This window comes from Hesperophylax consimilis, chromosome 12, assembly GCF_061612785.1.
Source record: "Hesperophylax consimilis isolate HC1 chromosome 12, BYU_Hcon_1.0, whole genome shotgun sequence".
Classification (NCBI taxonomy): Eukaryota; Metazoa; Arthropoda; class Insecta; order Trichoptera; family Limnephilidae; genus Hesperophylax; species Hesperophylax consimilis.
The window spans coordinates 32,783,478-32,809,484 of record NC_142847.1 but is presented as its reverse complement, the minus strand read 5'-3'; the positions used below and the strand labels follow the sequence as shown (position 1 = coordinate 32,809,484).

At 33.1% G+C, this 26,007-nt stretch overlaps 1 protein-coding gene across 1 annotated transcript in view; it reads right to left on the bottom strand.

Moving 5' to 3' along the window:
* Nucleotides 1-290: 290 nt before the first annotated feature.
* Nucleotides 291-26,007, bottom strand: part of LOC149419516 (solute carrier family 23 member 2) — a 60,930-nt gene continuing 35,213 nt past the window's right edge. The window contains exons 8-13 of the mRNA XM_089637599.1: nt 24,566-24,679; nt 21,486-21,625; nt 19,796-19,943; nt 11,825-12,046; nt 10,258-10,390; nt 291-926 (exon numbers count right to left, since the gene is read on the bottom strand). Of these exons, the coding sequence (XP_089493725.1) occupies nt 842-926; nt 10,258-10,390; nt 11,825-12,046; nt 19,796-19,943; nt 21,486-21,625; nt 24,566-24,679 (842 nt within the window). The 3' untranslated portion in view covers nt 291-841. The remainder of the gene's footprint in view (nt 927-10,257; nt 10,391-11,824; nt 12,047-19,795; nt 19,944-21,485; nt 21,626-24,565; nt 24,680-26,007) is intronic.

Sequence of the window (26,007 nt, the reverse complement as noted above, 5' to 3'; positions counted from 1 at the left end):
ATAAGTTTTTTTAAAGTTATTTAATTAAAATTTACACATTTGCCAAGGACTATTACAAAAGCAGGTGTAGTTATAATTAAAATTTAAAAAAAATACGGATACTACAATATGGGATTGTCTTACATTTTCCGCTTAAAACAGAGAACTATCAAATAATAATATATATCTAGGTGGGTAAGTACTTCACAAATAAAAGTTTAAGAATTACATCCTGGCAGAACATACATAAATGAAATAATACCTATAATTAAGATTGATGTAAAATTTATTAATAAAAATACTAAGGATATTTGCATGTTACACTTGTTCTCTCTAATATTATTTTATAAATGCTACAGATTCTCTTTTAAAACACTGTTTTTTACAATTTTAGATAATTATTGAAAGCTTACATTTCTAAAAAATGAATTCTCCGGTGCATTCTTCTTTTGTAAAAGTTACCGCCATTCCTCGTGGGTTCCGTCCACACGACGACCGCACAATGCGCTGAGCCTGCGATAACCAGCAAGTAATTATTGAATACTTGAACATTGGTCGGAAAGCTCTTACACTTTATTTATTCGTTTTACAAATTGGAAGCGGCAGAGCGAGTTTTGCGAGCTTCGTGTGATGGAAACGTCAATGTACAGCTTGACGCTTATTTAATTTAAAATGTGAACAACTTTGAATTCGGTTGCATCGCTAGTGTAATTTTTTTGACAAAGATATTTAAAAACAGATTTGAAAAATATTTCGTTAGTTCCTCCTTTTGTCCGCCTTTAGTCAGCCTGCAAAGTTAACCATGTCAAGCTGTAAATGTCAGTTTCATGGCAATAGACCCGCCTTGGATGTATCAGGGGTGTCAGAGGGTTTTGGAACCGAACATCTTCTTCCACTGCCCCGGCCTGTAAGTTGGCAAGAAGGGAATGTAGGATGTCCACTTCATCCTGTAAACATAAATAAATCGCCATTAGTCAAATGGACAGTATTTTGAGATGTGGCAATTTCACTTTAATGCATAGAATTGTATTATTAAATACGTCTTAAATTTTTCAACTTATAAATAACTAGCTGTACCCCTTCCTTCCTTCCAGAACTTTCAAAAGCATCCTTGATCTTGCCCGAACGTTCTATACTCACCGCCACACTCAGTTAAGAACCTTATAGAACCTTTTAGAACTTTCTCCTTCACGAACTTTCTAGAGAATCCGAGAACCTTCATAAACATTCTGGTCCCATTCTGAAATAATTCGAAGCATTCGCGGCCTTCTCAAAAAAAAGCACATTTTCGTCACCCACTCCCACCCACGCTCAGCCACCCCTACCAAAATTTCTTACTTTCGATATGACACCAAGGGCTATCTACCACTATAACCACCGTTGTGCCAGTGGCTGGTTGTGAAGAAAATTAGGCGGGTAGGAAAACACGGGTTTCTTTTTTATAATATATATATATATATAATATGTAGTGGTACGCCCAAAGATATTAGAAGAACGAGATGTGCTATGAACAGTTCGTACTGAGTGGAATTGTTTTGCCGAGTGTCGCCGGTTTTGTTCACCAATACTACTGCACACCTTCGCTTGCGCTAAGGTATCCGCACTAATACATAGAACAGATTTCTGTGCGTACACGTCCCGATACCGTTCAAAGTACCCTAATTAGGTAATACTCCGGCTACGGTCCGGCGGCCAACATAGCATATCTCGTTCTTCTAATATCTTTGGGTACGCCACTACTTCATTCGAACGGAATTCTAGAAGTCTCGGTTTTTCCAAACAAGCTTCTTGGATGTTCTTTTATTTTTTATTTATTTGTTTGGAAAATTCTACATAGCAACCAAATTGTTCGAGAATCTTCTTCACCTTTTAAAAAAGCGACAGCATGAAGAATCTAGTCAGTCATCAATCCGCCATCAGTTAACAAGGTGCTCAACGAGTGATAATCCGCGCACCTCACTTGCGCGAAGAACATTTTTCGCGGTTCTGCTCATGGACTCCATCGGGTTATCATCATAGCGCTTTGGCCCAGATCGCCGTCCCTGGCCAACGCTACATGGATTACAGCGCCCTGGTTCCAGCGTCTCTGACCAGCGCTTCATCCACTCACCATGACCACCACGAGGACACGCAGCATCCTCACTGGTCTACTCAGCTCCCTTTCAACCGCCTACAAGGTCCACCGCACCTTCGGCCTTCCCGTCAGCACTGGAGTACTGATTGCCAAGATCGCCAGTGCCTGACAGACAACGAGTCCGGTCACCAGCGCCCGGCGTCGACTCACAGACCCGCGCTTGACCTGCCATCACCGCCTGCATCCGGAGAATACTACATCAGTCCTACGCCCACTCTCATCACGGCAAACTGACTCATCAAATAAACACTCTGACCTTCACGACACGTCTTTCATTCCGTGCCTCCTCACCAGATCCCCAAATTCAAAAAAGCCAAGTCAGGCTCACTCATTCTAATACAACAACTAAAATATTCTAATATAACAACCAAAAACATTCTATTACAACAACTTAAACATTTTAATACGAACTCAGGATGACCTAGCGAAACCGATAACTGTATTCTAGAGTACCTGACTGGCAATCAGAAGGGTCTAGATTCAATTCCTATCGGCGGCATTTATTTTTAATCGGGAGATATTTTCACTTTGTATGGATATTTCAGGCGAGTAATTACTCGCAAATTACAAATTATAAAACCTAACCTAACAAAACATGAATACGTTTTTATATTGTTTAATATTTGCTAATTTATATTTCTAATTATCGATAAATACCCTACAATTAATAATGACTATTTTGTTCAACTGAATTGTGTAAATGGTTCATTTGTTCATCATAAGAAATTTAGCAATGCTTAATAAAATTTCCTTGCCAGGTAGAAAGAAATTTCTAAAGAAATGAGTAATTCGTAAAGTTTTTCAACTGTTTTTCACAGCGGATTTTTGCGAAACACACAATTTATGTATTTTCATGTACATAAATGTTTTAATCACGGACGAAAATCTGTGGCAATAAAGAGAAGTTTATAGCAACACCACGCTACGTTGTAATTTATTTATTAAACATGTTGTTGTGAAAAAGTAAAATTTCAAATTAATAAAAATCTTTACATTTCTACTGCTCAGTAGTTCGGTAACTTTGGAAAGCGACCAAAAAGTAATATTTGATGAATGTCAATTTTTTTTATCAAAGAACACATCAGTTTTTGATTCTTATTTGTTGTCCATGTTTTTACTAAGGTGAAATGGAAGCTACAATTCTCATACAATTTGTTTATATGCCCCACTTGAAACCAACCGATGTTATTTTATTTATATAGTAGCGAAAAATAATACTTTTTTATTTTATTATATATTACACACTTTACAAATATAAGGCAAAAAAGTCCCCGATAAATTGCCTTTTAGCAGTTTGTCTAACGGGTTCTTTACATTATAAATCTTATTAAAGTGAGTTTACAGTTACATTTTTACAATTATATGTATAAAACAAAAAATTACAATTTTTACAGAAATATAGCAAATGAAAATTTTGAAAAACATAAATAACAATTTTAAAAGTCTTTAGAATAATATATTATTGTAAGTTAATACAAATTAATTCTTTCAGAAAGACAAGTCTTCAGTAAGTTCACCAATTGTTTGTTTTGGGCACAGTTTTTAATTTCAGGGGGTAACCTATTAAAACAACTGGGAATCATATAGTTTAACGTTCTTCGTCCATATTTTTTTTTGCTTATGTACAATAAGTCCTTCATTAAAGTTGAAACGAGTATTATGATTGTGTTCTAGCCTGTTTATATATAAGGGGTTATGTATGTGCTGAAATATAATGTTTGTACCACAGAAATGCTCCCACTGAAGAGACTCACTTAAGACTCTGATAGGAGTATAGAATATTATGCCTTTCTTTGTATAATTTTTTTCAGCTAATAATTTAACCAATGAATTTTGCACGGATTGAACATGGTCGATATTAGTTACATCAATTATAATAATCAAGTAATTGCATTAGCAAAATTATTTATTTTTCATCACATTTGTATGTATGTTAGTGACTTGTAGTTAAAACACGCACCCTGTAATGTAGGGATGTATGCCCGGCTTATGTATATTTGAAGGAGACACTCGCGTGTAAGCGGTTTCGATGTACGTTCGTAGAGCACGCTTTCAGCACATTCGCGTTATGTATGTTAAAGTAGATGTCAAAAGGTCGATGATGAAATGATTTGTGATTCTGATAAAATGTTCGTTTTGCTTTTTTATAAATTATCAAATATTTCTCAGCACGTCAATAAAATTCATAGTTAATGTGCAGTCAGCGGTTTGAACTTCAAAGTGACTACAAAAAATCTATATCCTTAGATATCCACAAATCTGCAGTAATGGGTAATATCCCAACAATATTTATCAAAGAATGTATAAAAGCAATTGATCTTCCACTAACCAAACTTTTTAATATATCTATCTTTATTCAGTTGAATTTTTCCCGATAAGTGGAAAATTAGTTATCTGACTCCGATTTTCAAAAAGGGTGATTGATGTTTGTAATTACAGACCTATATGCATTCAATCCACCATATCGAAACTCTTTGAAAGCCTGATACTTGAAAAACTTTTTACACAAATAAAACCTGTAATATCACTTTACCAGTTTGGATTTATGCCAGTTAGAAGTACTCTTTCCAACTTAATTATTTATGAAAATTTTATATCAAATACTTTAAAAGAAAAAAATAAAACAAGTAGACTCTGTCTATACTGACTTTAGTAAAGCCTTTGATACAGTTGCTTATAAAATTCTCATTTGGAAATTAGGAAAGCTTGGTATACGTGGCAATATATTAGCCTGGTTTGAAAACTATCTTACTGGAAGACAAAAAATTGTTGGAATAAAATCCTCATTGTCGGAAAAATTAATGCTACAAGTGGAGTTCCACAGAATTCACACCTTGGCCCAATCTTATTTATCTTGTTTATAAATGATCTTACAAAAATATTTTATGATGTATCTATCTTACTTTTTGCTGATGACCTCAAAATTTGTAGAACTATTCAAAATATTTACCATTGCAACATTTTTTAAGACAATATCAACAAAATATTAATTTGTTGTAATGAAAAAAAACTTAAATATCTCAAAATGTCAAATAGTTAGATTTTATCGAATAAAAAATCCAGTGATTTTTGATTACAAAATTAATAACAATCTTTCATTTGTTAACCAAATAACAGAAATCTCTAATAAGGGCTTAAAAATGTTGGGATTTATAACTAAGCTAACCAGAAATTTTAACAATATAAAGTGTATTAAATTGTTATATTTTGCCTATGTAAGAAGTCAACTTGAGTACAATTCTCCTGTCTGGAACCCACATTATAATACACATGTACAAGCTGTTGAAAGAATACAAAACAAATTCTTACGTTTTATACATTTTAAAATGGGTATTCCATAAATTATGTTGAACTACAACCACTCAAATTAAAGTAAAATTATTTTAATATGCTTAAATTGTCAGACGGAAGAATTTTCACTGACTTGGTATTTCTATATAAAATTCTAAATGATTTAGTCGATAGTCCGGTATTGCTAGAATTGATAAGCTTCCGGATTGCACAACGTAATACTAGAAGTCAGGATTTATTTCAGTGCAGAAATTCTGGGACTAACTACCACATGTATTCCTCTTTGCCCAGAATACTAATAGAGGGAAACAATTATACCAAGTCAGTGGACATCTTCAATTTATCTTTAAACAAATATAAAATGTTGTTAATGAAGTAATTCAGTTATGAACAATAAAGAATGTATATTTCTTAATATTCTCATGTAAAAGTCCCGAAAAAGGGCGTTAATAAATAAATAATTAGTAATGATAATTTTGTACAACAAAGTTTGGCGTTATTCTAAAACAATGAGACATGCTTTTAGGTATTTATGATTTTTTATACTCATTTTTTTATACTCATATTAGGTAGTTATAATAATATCTAATTCATTTATTTACTAATTACCTATCTAACCAATACGCCGCGTCGTTTCCCGAGCACCCCTGCCAAGTCTTCAAACGTAACGAAGCACTTGGTGTGACCTATGGTAGAGGTGTTGGTTATCCGATAAATGGTTCCCGGGGCGGCGGTAACCAAAACAGGACTGGCTCCAGACGGCTGCGATCTTTTGGGGCTCTTGTGCGGTATTCATTAGTAACAAACTAACCGTCACGCAGTTTCCACGCAAAGGCAGGCAGAGAGGACAGATAACCACTCGACACTGTTACGGAATACGCGTCTTGCTTTATTCACATTCATACTTCGTCACATACGTCTGATTCTTGAAGTGACCCGACTAGGTGGTGCCATGTTTTCCTCGGTCATCTCCGATTTTTTCTACCCTTCTCTGTAGTTTCATACATACTCTTCTATTATTCCAACTCAAATATTGGAATCACTTGATCGTGCCATATCCTCCTCGGACATGTCCTACTTATTCTACAATTTACTGACAATTATATTATTGTTATTGGCAAACAGGACAACATTTCCGCGAGCCAAGCAACAACGCAACCGCAAGTAACGTATGGCGCTGTTGCTGATTCTAAAATGGTAGTTATTTTTACCTGGGGAGCATTTCAAAATTCCTTGAAATTTCACTGTGTCATTGGGACTTGTAGGTAAAAATATTTTAATCGATATTAAAAAATAACTATTGCTAATTTATGCTATTAAAAGTATTCGTAATCCGGTTAAAAACGTTATTGCAGGCCCTTAACGAATGAATTGATAGATTTTCTGTTAAGCTTTTAATAAAACAGGAATGTATTATCACGATCTCGAAACACGTATTCACAAAAATTGTATGTTTCGTCATTATAAATTTTCAAGGCAAATACAGGTGCATGAACAGATGTTGGGAAAAATTATTAATTTACTAAAAGTTTATCAGGAAACGGTTTGCAAGACCGATTTTAACTGGATAACGAATAATTTTTGATAAATCAGCAATACTCATTTACAATCTTGTGTATGTAAGCCTAATTCACATTTATTGCTTACAAACTTTATATTTGCTAATAAGGTTTAAAAACCAATAAAATAATATTTTTTTCAACTTTAGTCTAAAATATTATCCAAAGTTGCATGATTAGGTATCTATTCAAGTGATTTTTGCATGTTTTTTTATGTGCATATCCTTATGCACTCTGCAATTCTCCTATAGTGTCCATGATTTTTAATTTTTTTTTTCTATTCATAACAATTTTTTTAATGGACGAATTTTTTAAATTTTATTTAATAATTTTTATACATACTATAAAGTACAGAACCACTGCCATACTTAGGGAACGAATACACGTACCTTATTTAATATTCAATCTCAAAAAGCTTGGCGACCACGTTTTGCAAAGTAATCACACAAAATAATATACGAGAATGTGACATTTACTTGGGTAAAAATATACACGGCAATCGGTACTTGATGTTGATCCTAAATATTCAATAACATTATGGTTAAACAGAAAATAAAACAGCGAATATTTCGTTATCAATCTCTTCCATACTCGGAGAAATCTCTTCAAATTATTCGTTATCCGATAAAAAACGGAAATGCAGGCCCTTAACGAATGAATTGATAGGTTTTCTGATAAACTATTAGTAATATAACAATGAATTATCACGATATAGGAACACGTGTTCATGAAAATCCTAACATTTTCGCATTTCGTCATTATATATTATTATGACAAATGTAGGTGCATCAAAACGTTTTCCGATATTATTACGAATTTACTAACAGTTTATCAGGAAGCAGCCTGCAGTCTCGTTTTTAACCAGTTTACCAATAATTTGAAGAGTTTTTTTATTAATCAGAAATACATATTTTTTATAACTTAATGCGTAAAACCTCATTTTGTAATATTTAATTATTGAAGACAATATTAGCGATTTCTAAACGAACATTTGAAACGGATAAATCAGAAAAAGTTACAGTTCTAGGATAAGTCCAAAATTTGACCCTTTTTTTCCGTGCAGATGTGATTTTTCCTAGGCATCGCAAAATACATTTCAATATGTACTGAATTCAGATAATAAGTAATTAATTCACATCTATCATCACAACATGGGCCATGGTGGACGAAAAATACTCAATTCGTGTAAAAAACATTGAAAAAAAAAATATAAGGAACATGTGTAGATGAAATTTTGGCTTGTAGGTGTCATGTAGCCTCTTCAATGTTTTGTGTTAGTCATTTAGTTAAGTGTTAGTCATACTGAATATGACATGTTGACCTTTGAAAATAGTCCCAAATCAGGGATCATCGGCACCCATAATCTCGTGTGGCGGAAGGAAAATTGGATGAAGGAAGAAGGAATGATATTAGTTTGGAGCACCTGTCAATTAAATTTCAAAACTGGTTACTAAACACATTTAAAGCAATGTTCAATTTTGGAATCTCAAACGGAGAAAAATGAATAAATAAATAATTTATTTTTTTAAGTAAGTTATTTATTAAAAATCTCTTCATAATCTGGTTAAAAACGGAATTGCAGGCCGTTTCCTGATAAAAATGGACATGCATTTGCCTTGTTAAGGCCTTGCCTTATAAAATGACGAAATGTAAAAATATTATGATTTTTATGGATACGTGATAATACATTCCTCTTTTAGTAAAAGCTTAACAGGAAACCTATCAATTCATTCGTAAAGGGCCTGCAATCCCGTTTTGAACCGAATTACGAATAATTTTAAGTGATTCTTAATAAATAATGAATACTCATTTTCTCCTTGAACCAGTGCTATTCTGAAAGTACATACCGCTTCACAATGTTTTAATTTCCACAAGTTCGTGTTTCAAAAATAAATAAATTCTGTTTATCAATTCCCGGATTTTCAGAGGCCCCATGTTCACCGTTCAACAATACGTGAGTACTTTACCTGAACTCGCATTTAGCTACCAGGATACCAGGAAATGTAAAAGGTCACAGGTTACGTGGCAGAGATAAGGGAGGAGCAAATCCCAACTCCGGCAAATTAACTGGGATGTCTGGGCATTCTGGGCAAGGCTACCTAACATATGAGACGTGTGAAGTATACTAATACCGTGCATCAGTTTTATAGTCAATTTGTAATGTTTGTTCAGCGTTTGGTGCTCAGGAAATGTATGTATTAAAATATCAATCAATTTTGAAAAAATCCAAAAAACAGATTTTTGAAACTTACAAACATGTTGCTTATGTTTAACAAATCTTAAACGCCACCTTAAGTGTTTGGATAACATACACAATATCGACTAACTATGAAGATAAGATTTGATTTTTTTACCAAAAATCGTTTATTTTCAATATAATCTATATAACTTGATTACTTTCATGAAAACTTTTCATATATTATGTTATTTAAATAAGTAAAAATTTTAGTGAATTTAATTTAAAGATGGCAGGCAATAAAAATAAACGTTAAGAAAATGAAGATCATGTTGCCAGTCGAAGTATAGTAAAATTAAATATGACCGAAGGAAATAGGGTCGAATTAGCTCAGTGGAAGTGCAGAACCTCGGCAAGGCTAAGGTTCTATTCCTAGATGTGACCGAATTATTTTTTTTATTTTCTTTCTCAAATTTTCGTTTGAGAGTTGCTAATATTCTCTTCAATGATTAAATATTACAATTTAAGATTTTACTCATTAATTTAGTCCAAAAATAAATTACAAGCGTTACAAATTATAAATACAAATTCACACAAATAAGTGTTCATTAAATTATTCGACTTAGAACGGGTTCGACTTAGAACGGGTTCGACTTAGAACGGGTTGTTTCACAGAATTTAAAGAATTCATCAAATTTCAACGTCTATTTTCAAGTTCTGTGAAAGTCCTATTAAAGTTCTGTTACTATATCATTATTGGCTAGTTATGTCTCAGAACTGAAATAATAACATCACTTGAATAGGACTATCACAGAACTTGAAAATTGACGCTGTAATTTGACGAATTATTCAAATTCTGTGAAACAAACCATCCTTAATAATTGATTCAAGAATTATTATTTTATCCTAATATTGATATTTTAACCTAATAACATGATATTTGCATTGGATTGTTTTGAAATCAACGTCGCGTAAAATAAAATCCTAAGGTTGAAACTCCTTTTATATTATTTTCCACATATCCTTGATGTTATAAATATTTTGATAAGTAATAAATAAAATAAATATTAATTGATGTTTGATATCAAATAATACATATTGAATGAATCGTCACTGACCTGTTAAGGCACGCCATTCCAAAAGGAAAGTCATACGTGTCTGGGATGTGTTCAGCATCATCATGGGAACCTTCTGGGGCCTCCAGAGCCATCTCCTTCCCCCAGGCTTCTAGTCCTCGCTCCTCTGCACTTCCTGATTCAAACAAAAATGAATTTTAATAACAAACGAGGAGCTTGAATTATTGTGCTTGGTGAGTTCTACAAAGCATAGTGACACAACAAATGAATCACTGATTATTAAAATACACTTAAGTCCACAAAATTATTTTTTTTCACTTTTTCATACTCCTTTTTTCTCAACCGGATCCGCCCCCTTTTCTAATCCTATACAAAAATAACTTCTACTGGACACATCTATAATATTAAATTAACTCAAAGATACAACTAGTAATTTGTAAAACAATTTGGACCTGGACAAGTCCTGGACTAAGGTTTATTTTACTGCTAATTTTCCCTGCCTGCCTATATATACATATATATTTTTTTAATATCATATCCACAAGGATATCTACCAATAAACAAGCAAAAAATAAGCGATCTTTAATGTTTTTTAAAATATATTCAACTGTCGGCACTTTTAAAACTTTACAATGAAACAGTCGACTGGGATTCGACACAAAGTGAAAAAATTAAATTATTTAGATTTAAGAAAAAATATAATTTTTTTTTATCTATTATTAAAAAACCCCGAGTCCCATGCTTTTAAACAGCTACAAGGTGTTAAAAAAACTATTACATATTAAAAAAATATATATGTTGAATTGTTAATTTCCATTTAAGCAATTCTTTTGAATCTCTGGAAAAAATTACAGTTTTACTCGATTGTAAGTGATTTAAACATTGCAGCGACCCAGGAAAAGCGAACAACCCGTGTTGGCCATATTCGTTTGCACGTAGTTTTGGAAAACAAAGACAGTTACCCGAGATCGTGACAAAGTACAATGTTCCTACTTATGGTGTTGCCAGTCACAATACATCGCCTTGCCAATAAGACCTCCATCATGATTCGAAGACATAATTCGCGAGACTAAACTTTACACTACCCATTCATATTAAACAATATCCTACAAATATACGTAGGTAGGTACATATATGTAAGTAGTATGCAACAAAGGTAAAAGACTTAAGGAACACCTCAGGGTTGTTGTACAGGGTTAAAAAAAAAAAAAAGGTAAAATGAAAATCTAAAACTTGTAAAGTATTTCTGGAGCTTTTACTTCGAAAAAGTTGTTTATGCTGCCTTGAAGAATTCTCTGAAACAGGTTTAAACTTCACATCGTAAACATATTATCGAAGACCCATGAATTCTAAAGATAATGTAGTCCTTCTACCTTTTCCTTTATAACTTGGAACTACAAAGTTTCCACGGCATTCTCTGCATATTATTGAGCAATTCACCTTCTAATACGGTAAACCAATAATCGATATGATAATGACGAAATTTTTTTAAATAAAATTAGAGGGAAAATGAAGTACGTAATTCACTAGTCGCCCAATAGCAATCCATTATGTAATAATTGTTTTTGCGAACATTATGTGTCACATTTATGTTTTTTTTTTTATTTACCTGGTATTAGATTATCCATCAAACAGCCAATGACGCCTCCCAGGAGTATAGAAGTGGAGAGGAGGACTCCAAGTACAGAGTCCAGCACTTCGTACCCAGTCTGAATGACCCCGGGGTGAGACTCCATCCACTTGCTCAGCACGAGTGGGAAGAACATGGAAAAGCCGATGATGTAGAGGTTCCTTGCACTGTTGAGATTGACGAATTGCAAGGCAGATAGACCTGAACAAAAAATGTCATGAAATAGTGCTAGAAAGAAAGGATCGATATACAACTTCTGTTCATCAATTAATATATCCCCGTACATCTTTCAAGTGTTCCTATAACTAGATTATTTAGCCTCAATTTTTATTGCATCCTTTTTGTTCAAAACTATTTACCCGTTGGGATTCTTTACACGTATTACCAGTTCCCAAACACTTATCCTATTACCAATGATTTAAATTACATTCAGTTAAAAGACAATAAGCACGGGGACTCCATCGACAGCTGTCTCAGATGCAAATCTGTACATATATCTATCTATTTATATAAAGAAGAGTGTCTATGGTGGGCGGGCGGTATAATTTGATTTTTAAATAAATCTACAGTTTTATTCCGCGATTGATGAAATTTTGCACACATGACCTTGAAAACAAAGGAAAGGTCTCTGTTTACATGCTGTTTATAAAAACCACCCCTATCTCCTTTTCCCACCCCTTAAAACAGAATTTTGATACTTCATGATAAAATTCAGCACACTTGACGTTCAAAATAATAGAAATATTGCTGCCTAAAATTGATTTAAAAAAAACTGTGTGTAAAGCACGGGGAGCGCCGGGGACTTCAGCTACTTACAAATAAATTACAACCTACTGTTGATCTAGAAGTCACCTATGAAATTATGCCTGCAAGGAAGCTCTGAAGTAAGTAAATAAGATAACACATCTGAAAGTAAGCTCTGAAGCCCCGGTGCAATTTATTGGAAATTCCTGACGCTGCAAAAACGGAAACCCATTCGATAAATTCCTGGAACAACGGACGGAATGCAATCTTTAGAATATGTTCGTGGGGTGGGAATTCTGTATTTGTTTTACCTTTAACAGCTAAATAATTTTACGTACGAACGGGTATACGAACAATTTTATAACTCGACTGTGTACCCCCTCTTAATATAATAATATTTGGATGATTTGTACAGCGCCATTTGTGTGTTTTATTATCTATTTTATAACAAATACATATAGTGATATCTGGACTAGGATCTCCCGTGCTAAGGATTTCGTTTACATATGATTAAAATTTATTAGTATGGATAATATAAATTAATTTTTAAATTTTTAAGTTTTTTTCTGAAATAATTATAAATATATAACATGGTGTTTTTTGTTCAGTTGAGTGGTTTTAGTTTTAGTATATAATTGATGTGAGTATATTTTCTATTTCTCAATGTTTTGTATCTTACAACATAGGCATCTTCAAAACACATAATATATACAACTTGTTATTTATTTGTTTATTTATTTATTACACGCCCTAGTGGGCTTTTCTTTAAAAAAATACAAGCATTTTGTATCAGAGTAAACACTTAAAAATTAATACAATAAAGAAGAATGTAAACATAATGGCAAAAATGAATCTTCACGCATATAATTGAGTTTAAAAGATTCAACACAACAAAATAGTAGAAGCGGAGAAGTTATATGGGTACGTAGGTCTATTTGTGTCTAGAAGAATAAAAGTGATAGAATATACAACATTTATACTGATTAGTTTTCAAATGAAATATATCACCCAGATCAGAATATTTGTTTCCGAGATTGTGAAGTCTCGGAATCGGAGAATTTTGAAGAAGTGTTAAAATTGTTATTCACTCACTGTAGTAGAATGTGTAAAACAGTGTTTATTCTACTACAGTGAGTGAATAACAATAAATATGAAAGTAACTGATGCAGATTGTACTGCGGCGAATATAGTGTTAAAATTGTTATTCACTCACTGTAGTATAATAAACACTGTTTTATAACAGTATTCGCCGCAGTACAATCTGCATCAGTTAAGTACTAGTTAATTATTTCCTAATTAATCAGTGGGATGACTAGTTCCGTTTCCGAGCAAAATTGAGTCCCCCACCCAACAAACCCAAAGATGACAATGCTAAACATATATTTATTTTAAATTCAGCTCACCACACGAGAAAAAACACTCTTCTTAATGAGTGCCACGGTGCTAACATCGGTGGTATGTAATAAATGTTTTGTTTGCAGATTGAATTCTTAAGGTTAAACGCAACGCTCAACTGTGTTCCGTTTCATATAGCTAGACGGAAAAAACTCACTTTGGAATTCTGGAAAAATGACGTCATGGGGGTATTAACAGGTAGTTAGTGTGACAAATGATTTTTTAATTAGGGTAATTAATGCACGGGTTGACTCACACCAGAGCCCCAAAGTTAGGTAAATTGATTAATGAATTATTAGTTGCTTTTATTCGCATCTTGTCGCGCGAGCTGAAAGGTTGTTTATGTGTTTAAAGTATTTTGTTTTGGTTCTAAAAAAAATGGAAGCTACTTTGGAAGGTATGTAGTATGTTATAATTGTAAAATTTTAATATAAAACATTACAGTTTTTTTTTTAAATAATGTTAAACTTGTGTATTTTTTGTCGTTTAAAAATATTTAATTTCTAACTTCTCGAGAATTTATTTCGGATAAAGTATCAATAAGGTTCCGTGATTTTTTTTTTGTAGATTGAACAATTAATTTTCTATTCAAATCAGTTTCGATATTTTTGCTCATTAATGCTCACCAATCATATTTTGTCATTTCACAGGCACCACATACCAGATTTCCAGGCAGGAATTGTTCGAGACGTGGAGAAGTTTACCCAAGAAAGAAAGGTTTCAGGGAATATATAATCATATTTTAAGTAAATTTGAACGTCAAAATCTCAGTGCAAGCAGTGAAAAAAATTTGAAAAGCCAAGTACAGTTAATATCTTTGAATATAACCAAAAAGTGGATCGCAGCCTCTCGGATTCTCGAAAGATTTGTTGTTAAATTTGGTGAGTGGCTTCAAGGCAGTGAAAACGTTTTTGTAATTGAAGATTTACGTGAAAATTCCCAATTGGACAGAAATCAGCCATCTACATCCACTGGAAGGCCCGCAAAGGATTTTGAGGCGTGCAGTGATCGAAGTAAAAGAATGAAAGTGTGTAACTTAGTGAATACGAGGACATCTGTCGAACTTTCGTTTGCCGCACAGATGTCGGTTCGTGCAACTGGAAAACGTACCGTTGCCGATCTCCTAAAGGAAATCTCGGAAGCTTCTTCTGATGAAGTGGCAAAAGTATGGAGGGATCGTCGACAATTAAAGGAACAGCGCACATTAACCATCGAAGAAGCGCTAAGTGTTTATGTAGATTGCAAACTAACTTCGCATTCATACAAAGTCATGCGTAGAAACGCCATAAAAGCCGGCCATTACCTATATCCGTCATTTTATATCTTGAGGAAAGCAAAAGAAGCATGTGGTCCGAGCGAGGAATTCATCACAATTAGCGAAACTCATGCAGAAATTCAATTACAGGCGATATTGAATCACACTGCGGAACGTTTGCTTAGTGTTCAATCGCAAGTTATAAAAGAAAGAGTTCCTTCGGGTTCTACTCTAACCCTAATTTGCAAGTGGGGTGGGGATGGAAGCTCAGGACATAGTACTTATAAACAGAAATTTCGCACGGAACACGCAACTGATGAATTTTTATTTGTTATGGCGTTCGTTCTCATTCAATTGAGATTGAATGATGACCCAAATTTAGTAATTTGGCAAAATCCAAGCCCTTCTTCGACTACTAATTGCCGTCCTATTAAATTTATTTTTGTTAAAGAGACCGACACTCTCACAAAATCTGAAATGGACAAGGTACAAGAAGAAGTAGACAAGTTGATACATTTTAGAATTAACATTGAAGGTGTAGATTTGAATGTAAAATTTAAAATGTTATTAACTATGGTAGATGGCAAAATTTGCAATGTAATGACTGGAAACAAGTCGACTATGTCGTGTTATATTTGTGGTGCCAAACCCAGTGAAATGAATACTACGGTTATCAATAGAGTTCCACGACAAGAATTTTATTCCTTTGGCTTATCTACATTGCATGCCTGGATAAAAACTTTTGAATGTTTTTTGCATATCGCTTACCGAATAAAACTCAAATGCTGGCAAGTCAGAGGAGATTCAAATAAACTAATTTTAAGTACTAGAAAAAAAGAATTACAGGAACGGTTTAAAAGTGAAATGGGATTGATTGTTGATAAGCCAAAACCTGGGTTTGGCAACACAAATGATGGTAACACGGCAAGGCGGTTTTTTCGAGAAAACGAAAAGAGTGCCGAGATAACGGGTGTAGATGCGGGGCTCATCAAGAGGTTTTGCATAATTTTGAGTACAATAGCTTCTGGGTATAGCATTAACATCGAACATTTTGAACAGTATGTGCATGACACTAAGGAGTTATATCTTAACCTATATGATTGGTATACCATGCCACCAACTGTTCATAAACTATTATACCATTCATTTGATGTGATTAGTTCGTGCATTGTACCTATTGGGCAGCTGTCAGAAGAGGCGCAAGAGGCGAGAAATAAAGACTGTAGAAGATTTAGGCAATTGCACACCAGAAAAATCGACCGAACATCAACAAACAGAGATATGTTAACCATGCTATTAATTACATCAGATCCAATAATAAATAGTTTTAGAGAGGTTCCAAGAAAAAAATCGAGCTCACTTCCCTCTGAAGTGTTAAATTTACTTGTTCCGCCCAATTCCGAGTCAAGAACACAATGTTTGCGATCTGATGACTCCTCTGATGACTACTCTGAACATTATTCTGATGACTCCTCTGAACATAACTCAGATAGCATCTAGTTTCAATAAGCATTATGTTTAAGCACTTTCTCACAAATCTATTGGTCCTCTGTCTTAAAAAAATTAAAGATGTTTATCATTTCTCTATCATTTATAATTTCTCTCGCCGCAAATGACTCAGATAGCACTTTATTAGATAAGTAATAATTTTTTGTTTCGTAACCGTTCTTGTATAACTTTTGATATTATTATTTTATTTTCTGACTGTACTTTCTGCAACTAATGCTTGTTTTTATTAAGTTCTGTTGCTAAATATGACTAAAATTGTTTTCCAAAATTAGTAATAATGATTGCTTTGATAATTTTTTAGCTATTTTTATCATTTATTTATACTTTCGCAATTGTTTCGTGATTTGTATTATATTTTCTTACAGTGCTTTTACCTATTTATTATTATCAAAATACACATATTTTTTACTGTTTAAATTTGTTTTCTTTAAAAACCTCAAATAAGGTATTAATATTGTATTAATTATTTAAAAGATTTTTCTTCCGATTTTTTTTTTTTTTTTTAAGAAAAAAATTAAATTAATCACTTTCAACCCAAATTTTCGATAAATTCAGATTAAATACTCCCCACAAGAGGGTTTCAAACACTTTTTAATTATAAAAGAGTTTTTTCCGTCTAACTTGTATGAAACGGAACACTGTGCGCTCGTTGTATTCTACGTGTTCACAGATGGCGTTAATTAATTAATTTTGTTTAAATACGCTTTTGCAAGGTATTGCTTTGCAGTATTAAGACAAATTATTTGTTTGCGCCCTCATATACGCAATATGAATATGAATAAATAGTTTTTTCCATATAAAAACTCAATTCTATCGAGAAAGGCATACAAATACAATATTGGATTGAATCATCGGTAAAATATTGTATTTTTGTGCCTTTCTCGAAAGAATTAAGTCTTTAAACGAACAAAACTATTGATTCTTATTCATATTGCGTATATACGGGCGCAAACAAATGATTTGTCTCAATATTGTAAAGCAATACCTTGCAAAAGCGTATTTAAACAAAATTAATTAATTAACGCCATCTGTGAACACGTAGAATACAACGAGTGTTGCTTTTAACCTTAAAAGTAACAGTCCACACCTTACTTTACAACTGCAGTGTTACTTTCCTCAAATAAAAGAAACCCAACACTACAGAGAAGCTGACTAGCACTAAAGTTAAATTCCCAAGAAACTCTTTGAACCAGAATTCACGCCGAGAGCGGTTTTCGCCTCTAACATTATTTACGTTGCTTTCTGCGGTATTTTTTTTAATCGTAATTAAGTGGAATATTTGAGTAAACATCCTGAAATATTAAAAAAATGTTTATTTATTATGTGAATGAATTTAACGGGAGACGTATGTATTTCATAATAATTTATTACGTAAGCAATATTTATAAAACAAAACATTAAATATTCTATCAGTTTTAAGCACGTTTGTTTAGAAAAGTATTTTCTGACTGTATTTATTTTTTTACTTTCTCAGTTTTCAGAATCTATATTTCATAAATCTTGGAATTAAACTGCAGATTTGTATAAAAATCTATTCTTTTTATACCTTCTTATATCTTCTTCGTATGTTCTTATATCCACTTTATATATTTTCTTTGTATTCCCGCTTATATAACCTATATGCCTTCTGGTATCTTTTTTTACATACCTATTTACAGATTTTATTTTATTTGTGTACATAACAATTATTACAACGTAACAATATCCTTGTCTAGTACATCGTAAAAGTATCGTAAATACAGTGGATATGTAGTGTAATGATAATTTACGACAGTGAAACTATAAGATGGGAGATTTATGAATAATTTAATTTAAACTTTTTGCAATAATACCTATTGCAAAAAGTGGAGAAAGGATTTTCACGTCTTTATCTCGTTGTTAAATTAAATTTTCAATGCTCCATTTGATGTGAATTACGTAAAAGCGTTTACTTAGTTAATATATAAATATCAGTACGTAGTTAATAGAATATTATTGTAGTAGTTTTAAAATAGGTATATTATATTAGATATAAAATGTAAACTTTTATAACTAAATAAAAAAAAAACTTTGAAATTTGAATACGCTAGAGAAGTAACAGATATTTCTGTTGAAAATACCTGCACAAGTAATATGCACGCATATTTTTTTTTCTATATTTGTTGATAACTTTACCCAAAATTTTACTCGTTCTGAGTCATCAAACTAAGCAAAGCTCGTATTACATTGTCCGAGGATTGTTACATTTGTACCTAGGTAAAGAAAAATATAAATCAACTCATATCGTAAGATAAAACACATAAGAAAATCATAAAAAAAAATAAAGTACGAAAGAAGTGAGATAAATTCAGTTTTCAGGAGATATGTGCGCGTGTGATTTTGATTTTGTGGAGCTGAAGAGGTAGTTCGTCCACACATAGCACTGGCTTGTCTTTGTAAACATTTGCCGAATTTCCAACACCAGAAACATTGCAAAGAGAGGATGCGGGTGGTGATTATAGTGGGATTTAAATAAAATTCTCAATGTGAAGTTTTCAGTAATGGGTTTGAAAATTGTTGCTGCACAACCCCCCCCCCCCATCCTACGATACCATACGAACGTGAATTGTTAACTATTATTTTTTTTAAATACATTATTTTTATGCAAAGCACAAAGGATGACAAATTATTATAAGCAATAATTATCATCCTGAAAAACAAAAATAAAATTAAAAATCATCAGAGAAAAAGTAAATGCCGCCAACGGGAATTGAACTCACACCCTTCTGATTTCCGGTCAGGTGCACTAAGCCACCGTTCTATTATAATTTTTAACCTACGTAAGTAATAATTAAAACAGAATTTTTTATCAATAAGCAATAATTTTTTAATAAAATACTAATATTTATTGAATAATTTCGAGGTTTAAAATTTGATGTTCGCTTAGTGCACCTGACCAGTAATCAGAGTGCGGGTTCAATTCCCATCGGCGGCATTTATTTTTTTTCGGAAAATTTGTTCTATTTATATTTGTGTTTCACGATAGTAATTGATGCTTATAGTAGATTGTTTAACGGTTCGGAACTTACCAAAGGCAGTAATCATTCCGAACATGACGCAGAACAGTCCCCCGACGATGGGCTCCGGGATGATGATGAACACCGCCCCGAACTTGCTGATTAGTCCCTGGATGATCATCAGGATGGCGGCCCACTGGATCACGCGACGAGACCCCACCTGCATTCAATTAACAATCAGAATAGATCAAGAAATGAATGTACGGGAACGGGAGTAATTGCACGGAGAAAAATGAGTATTGCTGATTGATTAAAATCCGGTTAAAAACGTGATGGCAAGCCATTTCCTAATAAATTATTAGTATATTCAGAATATGTATGAACACGTGTTCATGCAGCTGCGCTTATCCTGATAAATATAATGACGAAATGCGAAAATATTAGAATTTATATGAACACTTCCGACATCCTCATAAAACATTAGTGTTTTACTGATAATTTGTTACGAAATCTGTATATTCATTCGTTAAGCCCCGTTTTTAACAGATTTAATTTCACCAGATTCTTAATAAATATTTATGTCAGTACGTTTTCAACGTGTGGAGTTATTTTCAAAACTGGAACTGATTGTGTCAAGAATTCAGTTAAGCAATAAAGTAATACAATATATAGCATTCTTTTTAGGGTGAATTGCCTAATACAAAAAAAAAATAACATCATATGCTTATGAGTGTGTGTTATGAAAATAATTACTTTTGTTTTATAAATAATTATTTTCCTAACTAAAGTTAGTAATGTTTCATATTACCCCGGGTAAATTGCAGTCAGTTCATTATAATCGACTGGCTTTGTACAGTTTCATCTTTTCTCCGGGAATAGTTTAAGATTTGAACTACATAGGGTTATATTGGTCGTTCGGGTCACTTTTTGGGAACGCGCCGACAGGCCACGGCACGTTACCGACTGGTCACCAAAATGTGGATTATTTATTAATAAAGTGTAACAGATCGGTGTGCTATTTAACAGTATCATGTGATCGTTAAGTTTACAGCCGGTCGAGGAGCGACCGCGCTGATTTAATTGTCTTATTGGGAAAATTCAAGTTCGGAATTCCGGTTATAATGGCGGGCGGTGATACCGTCCATGTAACATTCATATCCGCTGGATATTAAAGTCATCCGACTACGTTCAAGCTACACAGCGGCTGAATAAACGACACATCGCACTACCGTATCTTCGTGTCCGCTTATTTGTGGAATTTGGGGATTCCACCGACCTCATGTCGAGGGTCACCGGGACCAGGTGGTCTGCATCCACGCGCACTCCAGCCAGAGGGAGAAAAGAGCTACCAGACGAGACGCTGATGCCATGAGGAGGGAGTTGGAGGGCTCCTCAAGGCAAAAGAATATTGAGGGAAAATCTCACTCAAAAGTGGATTTCTTATCAAATGTACTCATCGACAAAAACACAGGTAGGTACTTTACCGCTTGTTAGAATTCTTCACACAGTCAGTTCCAATTTTGAAAATGACTTAAATTCAAATCAAATTTGAGTTCATCAAACCAGATATACGCAGGACATACGCACAATCGAAATTAGTATTTTTGAAGATGGAAAACTTTTATGTCTTATTTTCGATATTTTTTTAAGGTATTTATAAGATATGAGCAAAGGGAGATAAACCCCAAAAGAGATAAAATAATATTCAATATCACGAAAAAAAATCAGTTTTTTATTTACTTTTTATTATGGAATAGGTTACCTTAGTGACTCCGATAGCTCCAACATTCTCTCCAAAGGTATTAGTTCCGTTTCCAGAACCCCACAGCCCCGCTAGCATTGTACCAAGACCTTCAACGGCTATTCCTCTGTTGATGGCGTGAAGAGGTGGTGGAGGAGCAGCTAAAGAAATTGACCAAATAAATAAATAAAAATTAAAAAATGATAACCTTACTAATAAACATAATATTTCTCAACAGTTAACCGGTGTTTAAGTTACACATTGAATAAAGTCTGTATTAGCTCAGATTCGAATGGATATTAACAAAAACATGTGTTTAAATGTTCATGAAAAGAGCTGGCAACGTTGCTTTTCAGCACACTGACGCGTGAAATTCTTGTCTTGAAAAAGTGTTGTTATTTCGGATATATTATTTTTTAAGTGAATGTTATCGCGTGAATTCAATAAGAATTCTATGAAAGTGATGTTTTTGTAATAATACACGAACATAAGACAAGTAACTAGGATAATCAACAATATATTTCACAAACAATCAATCCAAAATGCCAATTTTTTGGTTGTTCTGTGGGAATTATTATAATATTTTTTATTGTACAATGAAGTGTCAGTTTTCTTACAGATTCCATAAACAGAAGTAATGTGTTTTTAAAGTTCGTATTTTCTGCAATGATTTGACGTTTGGAGTAAAAACATATGTGATTATTGTAAATTAAAATATTTGGATTTATAAATATTAAAGTATACTTCAAACACAAAAATCTAAAAGTTAATTTTATCTACTTATAAACATGATATTTGTTTTAACGGTATCTCAAAAAGAAGAAATAAATTTTTATATATTTAAAATACCTTAAAAATATTTTGAAAATAGATGAAAAATTTCAGATTTATACAACAGATACAACATTTTTTGGCTGTATAAACAATGTTCAAGGGTGACTGGAACATTATATAATCTATACAGGGCACGCCCAAATATAGTATTAGAGTATAATATAGCTTACGTGTGACAGTAACATAAGTCAATACCTATAGAGATAGTACCTACCACAGGTAGATATTATTTGCCTAATAATAATACTCGTATATAATAGGTATTATCAAACAAAACAGATATCTAAAAAGAGTACTAATAGTGTTTCATTCACAAGTTACGAATGAAATAGACCTCTTCCATTGATACTCGCCCAGAAGGACTGCCCAAATGGTCGTTACAAACTACTTACAAACTTTTTAATAAAAATGCTACAGGTACTAAGAATATTACGGGTGTCATAAAATTTGAATTAATAACGAAGTCTTTAAATGATTGAAGTTTTAGAAAAAGGATTTCCTCGGATAATAATTTCAGAACATAAAATGTACGTAGTTATAGGTACGCATATCGTATCGTTATAACGATAGAGTCAGCATGAGCTAGTTTCTCGTAGAAAATGCATCTTGTATGAATACAGATTACCGAGAATTGAACATTGTTTGCAGTTTACAGAAATTCAGCAGCTGTTCATAACTCATTCCCAACTCCGAGTGTGACGGCGAATAATATCTTGGGAATTGTTCGGACTGGCGCTCGAGAAACTAAACCTAACTTTCCATTCAATACAGAAATATAATTATAACTCCAGATATTTTTGAAAGCGCAGCATAAGTTCGGGATAGATTAAAAAACATGAAAAGTGGAACAAGCTCTCGGCTCACTTTGACTTGGTTCGAAATGAAACAATGGAAATCCATATTTGAATGTTCATATTATGGATAAGACAGTATGTTGTTTACATTGTAGATCTAATTTACCACATAATTTTACAACACTTAGGACGGGTTGTTTCGGAGAATTTGAACAACTCATCAAACTTCAACGTTCATTTCCGGGTTCTGTAAAAGTCCTATTCAAGCTCTGTTATTATATCATTATAGGCTAGTTGCTTGACAAAACTGAAATTAAAACAGAACTTGAAAAATTCTTTCACAGAACTAGAAAATGAACATTGAAATTTGATGAATTGTTCAAATTCTCCGAAACAACCCGTCCTTAGATCTTTGTGCGTTGGCCTAGAGCAGGTGTGGCGAACCTGCGGCCCGCGAGGCTACTTGGTATGGTCTGTAAGCACTTTCAGTTTGCCTGCAGACCGCAAAAAAAGAGTATCAAGAAAATTACTTTCAGATCGCGATAACGGTTTTCTTTCACGGTGTTTCAGATACATTTTTAAGACTTACTCTTAAAATAAAACCAGTTTTGTGTTCAGAATATATAGATTAAATTACAGTTGTTGATCCATCTGCAGACGCATTTCGAAGACATCAATTCATTAAACAGTTGGGAACTAGCACAAGGAGTAACTCAAGTTTTGACTAGTCTTGTGTTTTGAAGGCAAATTAAAATTCGATTCGAACATGACATTTGGTGACGCATTTCTTTTTTTTAAGTCCTGTGTGATATAAAAATGAAATACAATCGGTACTTGTTTAAATGAGGTTATAATAACATATCGAGGATTCCGACACCACTTCCCCCCTCCGCTTTCAAAATGATTCCGAAAAATTCAATTTAAGGCCAAATTGAGGCATTTGAGACCTTTTAATTAAATACATATAAATAAATTATAAAATTCAAATGTTATATGAATATATATACTCGAATATTTTAAAGGCTAAGACGTATTTAAGTATTTAATATATAATAATATATATATATTAAATACTAAAACATTCGAAAATTTCTAGCCAAAAAAAAAAGTATCAAGGCTTCTATAAACTGCTCATCAGTTCAAGTTTCCTACGTGCCAACCCCTTTTCGGTATAATGTAGAAAATTAAATTTTTTAGAAAATATCGTAAAATATTTAATTATATGTGCCTAAACTTGGCGATGTTTTTCTTGAAGAAATCAAAACAAGCTGGTGTTAAGAGAAAATTTAAACCTTATCACCATCTACATGAGGAGTATTATTGTAAGTGACCTTGATTTTAAATGTTATGGTGCATCGCCTTAAAAATGTTATTTCAAGAAAAATAATTTGGAAAAAAATCTGTAAGTCCTAATTTTAACCAAATGAACATTGCGAAATTACTAAGCTCATTCAAAATAATATGAGAAGTTACCACACATCCTTGCAGTAGTAGGATAATAGCTGATGGACTCAACAGTACAGGCCAACACTCCAGCCAACATGCCAAGGACTCCGGCTAGAGTCACCGTGGGCCAGCCCCATTGACCTAAGGGAGGAGAACTGTATTACTTCAAATTGATTGAGGAATTGTGGGGAAATACGGTTGTAGATTATTTAAACATAAAACACAGAGACAAGCTTTTGCATCCATGTCTGTAGTCTCCTTCAACAGAAGCATCTTCCAAATATGCCTTCCATTGATATAAGCTGCGACTTTAAGTGACCAGCTCAGACACGGGTCAAGTCAAGTTAGCCTCTCAGAAACTGTACGTGCTGTACATGGCCCGCAGATACTGCAAATAATACACAACTGCTGACCATATACAAATTGTAAGTGCGCATTACTGTTGAATTTGGTAGCCATCTCTGGTCCGGAGCCCCAACATACAAAATACCCTTGACTGTGCAAAAATGGACGATCCATTTGATAAATTTACCTATCTTAAAAAACCGAATTGCAATCTTGAGAGCAAAGGTGGGAATGCTATCCTTTGAAACCGGTATTTCAATGTATGATGCTCTAAAGAACAAGAGAGGAGACCTATGTTTTTGAAGAGAACCATGTTCACTCCTTCCACTCAAAAAGATCCTCCACTAAAAGTATGTCCTATGGCTGATATATTTTATTATTTTTAAAGAAAGACAAACATTCCCAGGTTACGAATAACCTGACAATATTTAAAAATCTCCTACTACCACCACATTAAGCGGAAAATGTTGCTTGTGTTGTGATGGAGGACTTAGCCAGCCGAGGAATTGAACACACTACGCCTGGGTGGGACCCAAACTCGATGTCGACTCGGCCATTATGTTTTCTTTACAAAATTTTTAGGCCACGTATATTTCAAATATTACAATATTATATGAAGAATTTTCATTATTGTAATATTTTTCATGTTTCGGAATGTAATTTTCGGTAACATATTTCTTTGTGTGGTTTCCTTACAACTATTTACAGGGAAATCAATTTAAAGAGATACTTCCTTGCATAGTGGTGTACTGGATGGATAAACAAAAGATTACTTTCATTTTTAACGATTAACGTTTGGATGCGCAAATTCATATAAAAAAATATCTGTTGCACAAATAAATTATAAATTTCAAATGGTATTTGAATATATATATATATTTCAATGCTTATATGTACATTCTATTTTTTATGGTTAGCACAGTAAAAATAAGTAAAATATACATATTATTTTAATGGGGACATTAAAATTTTTTAATGTAGGTTCCTAAATAATTTCTAATTTAAAACAGTTTACTTCTGTAATTATTTACTTGAGTACTGATGTTATGTGGGTGAAAATAATTATTATGCTGGTAAATAAAATAATTGATAAATGTCTCCAAGAAAACAGTATCTTTGGGCAA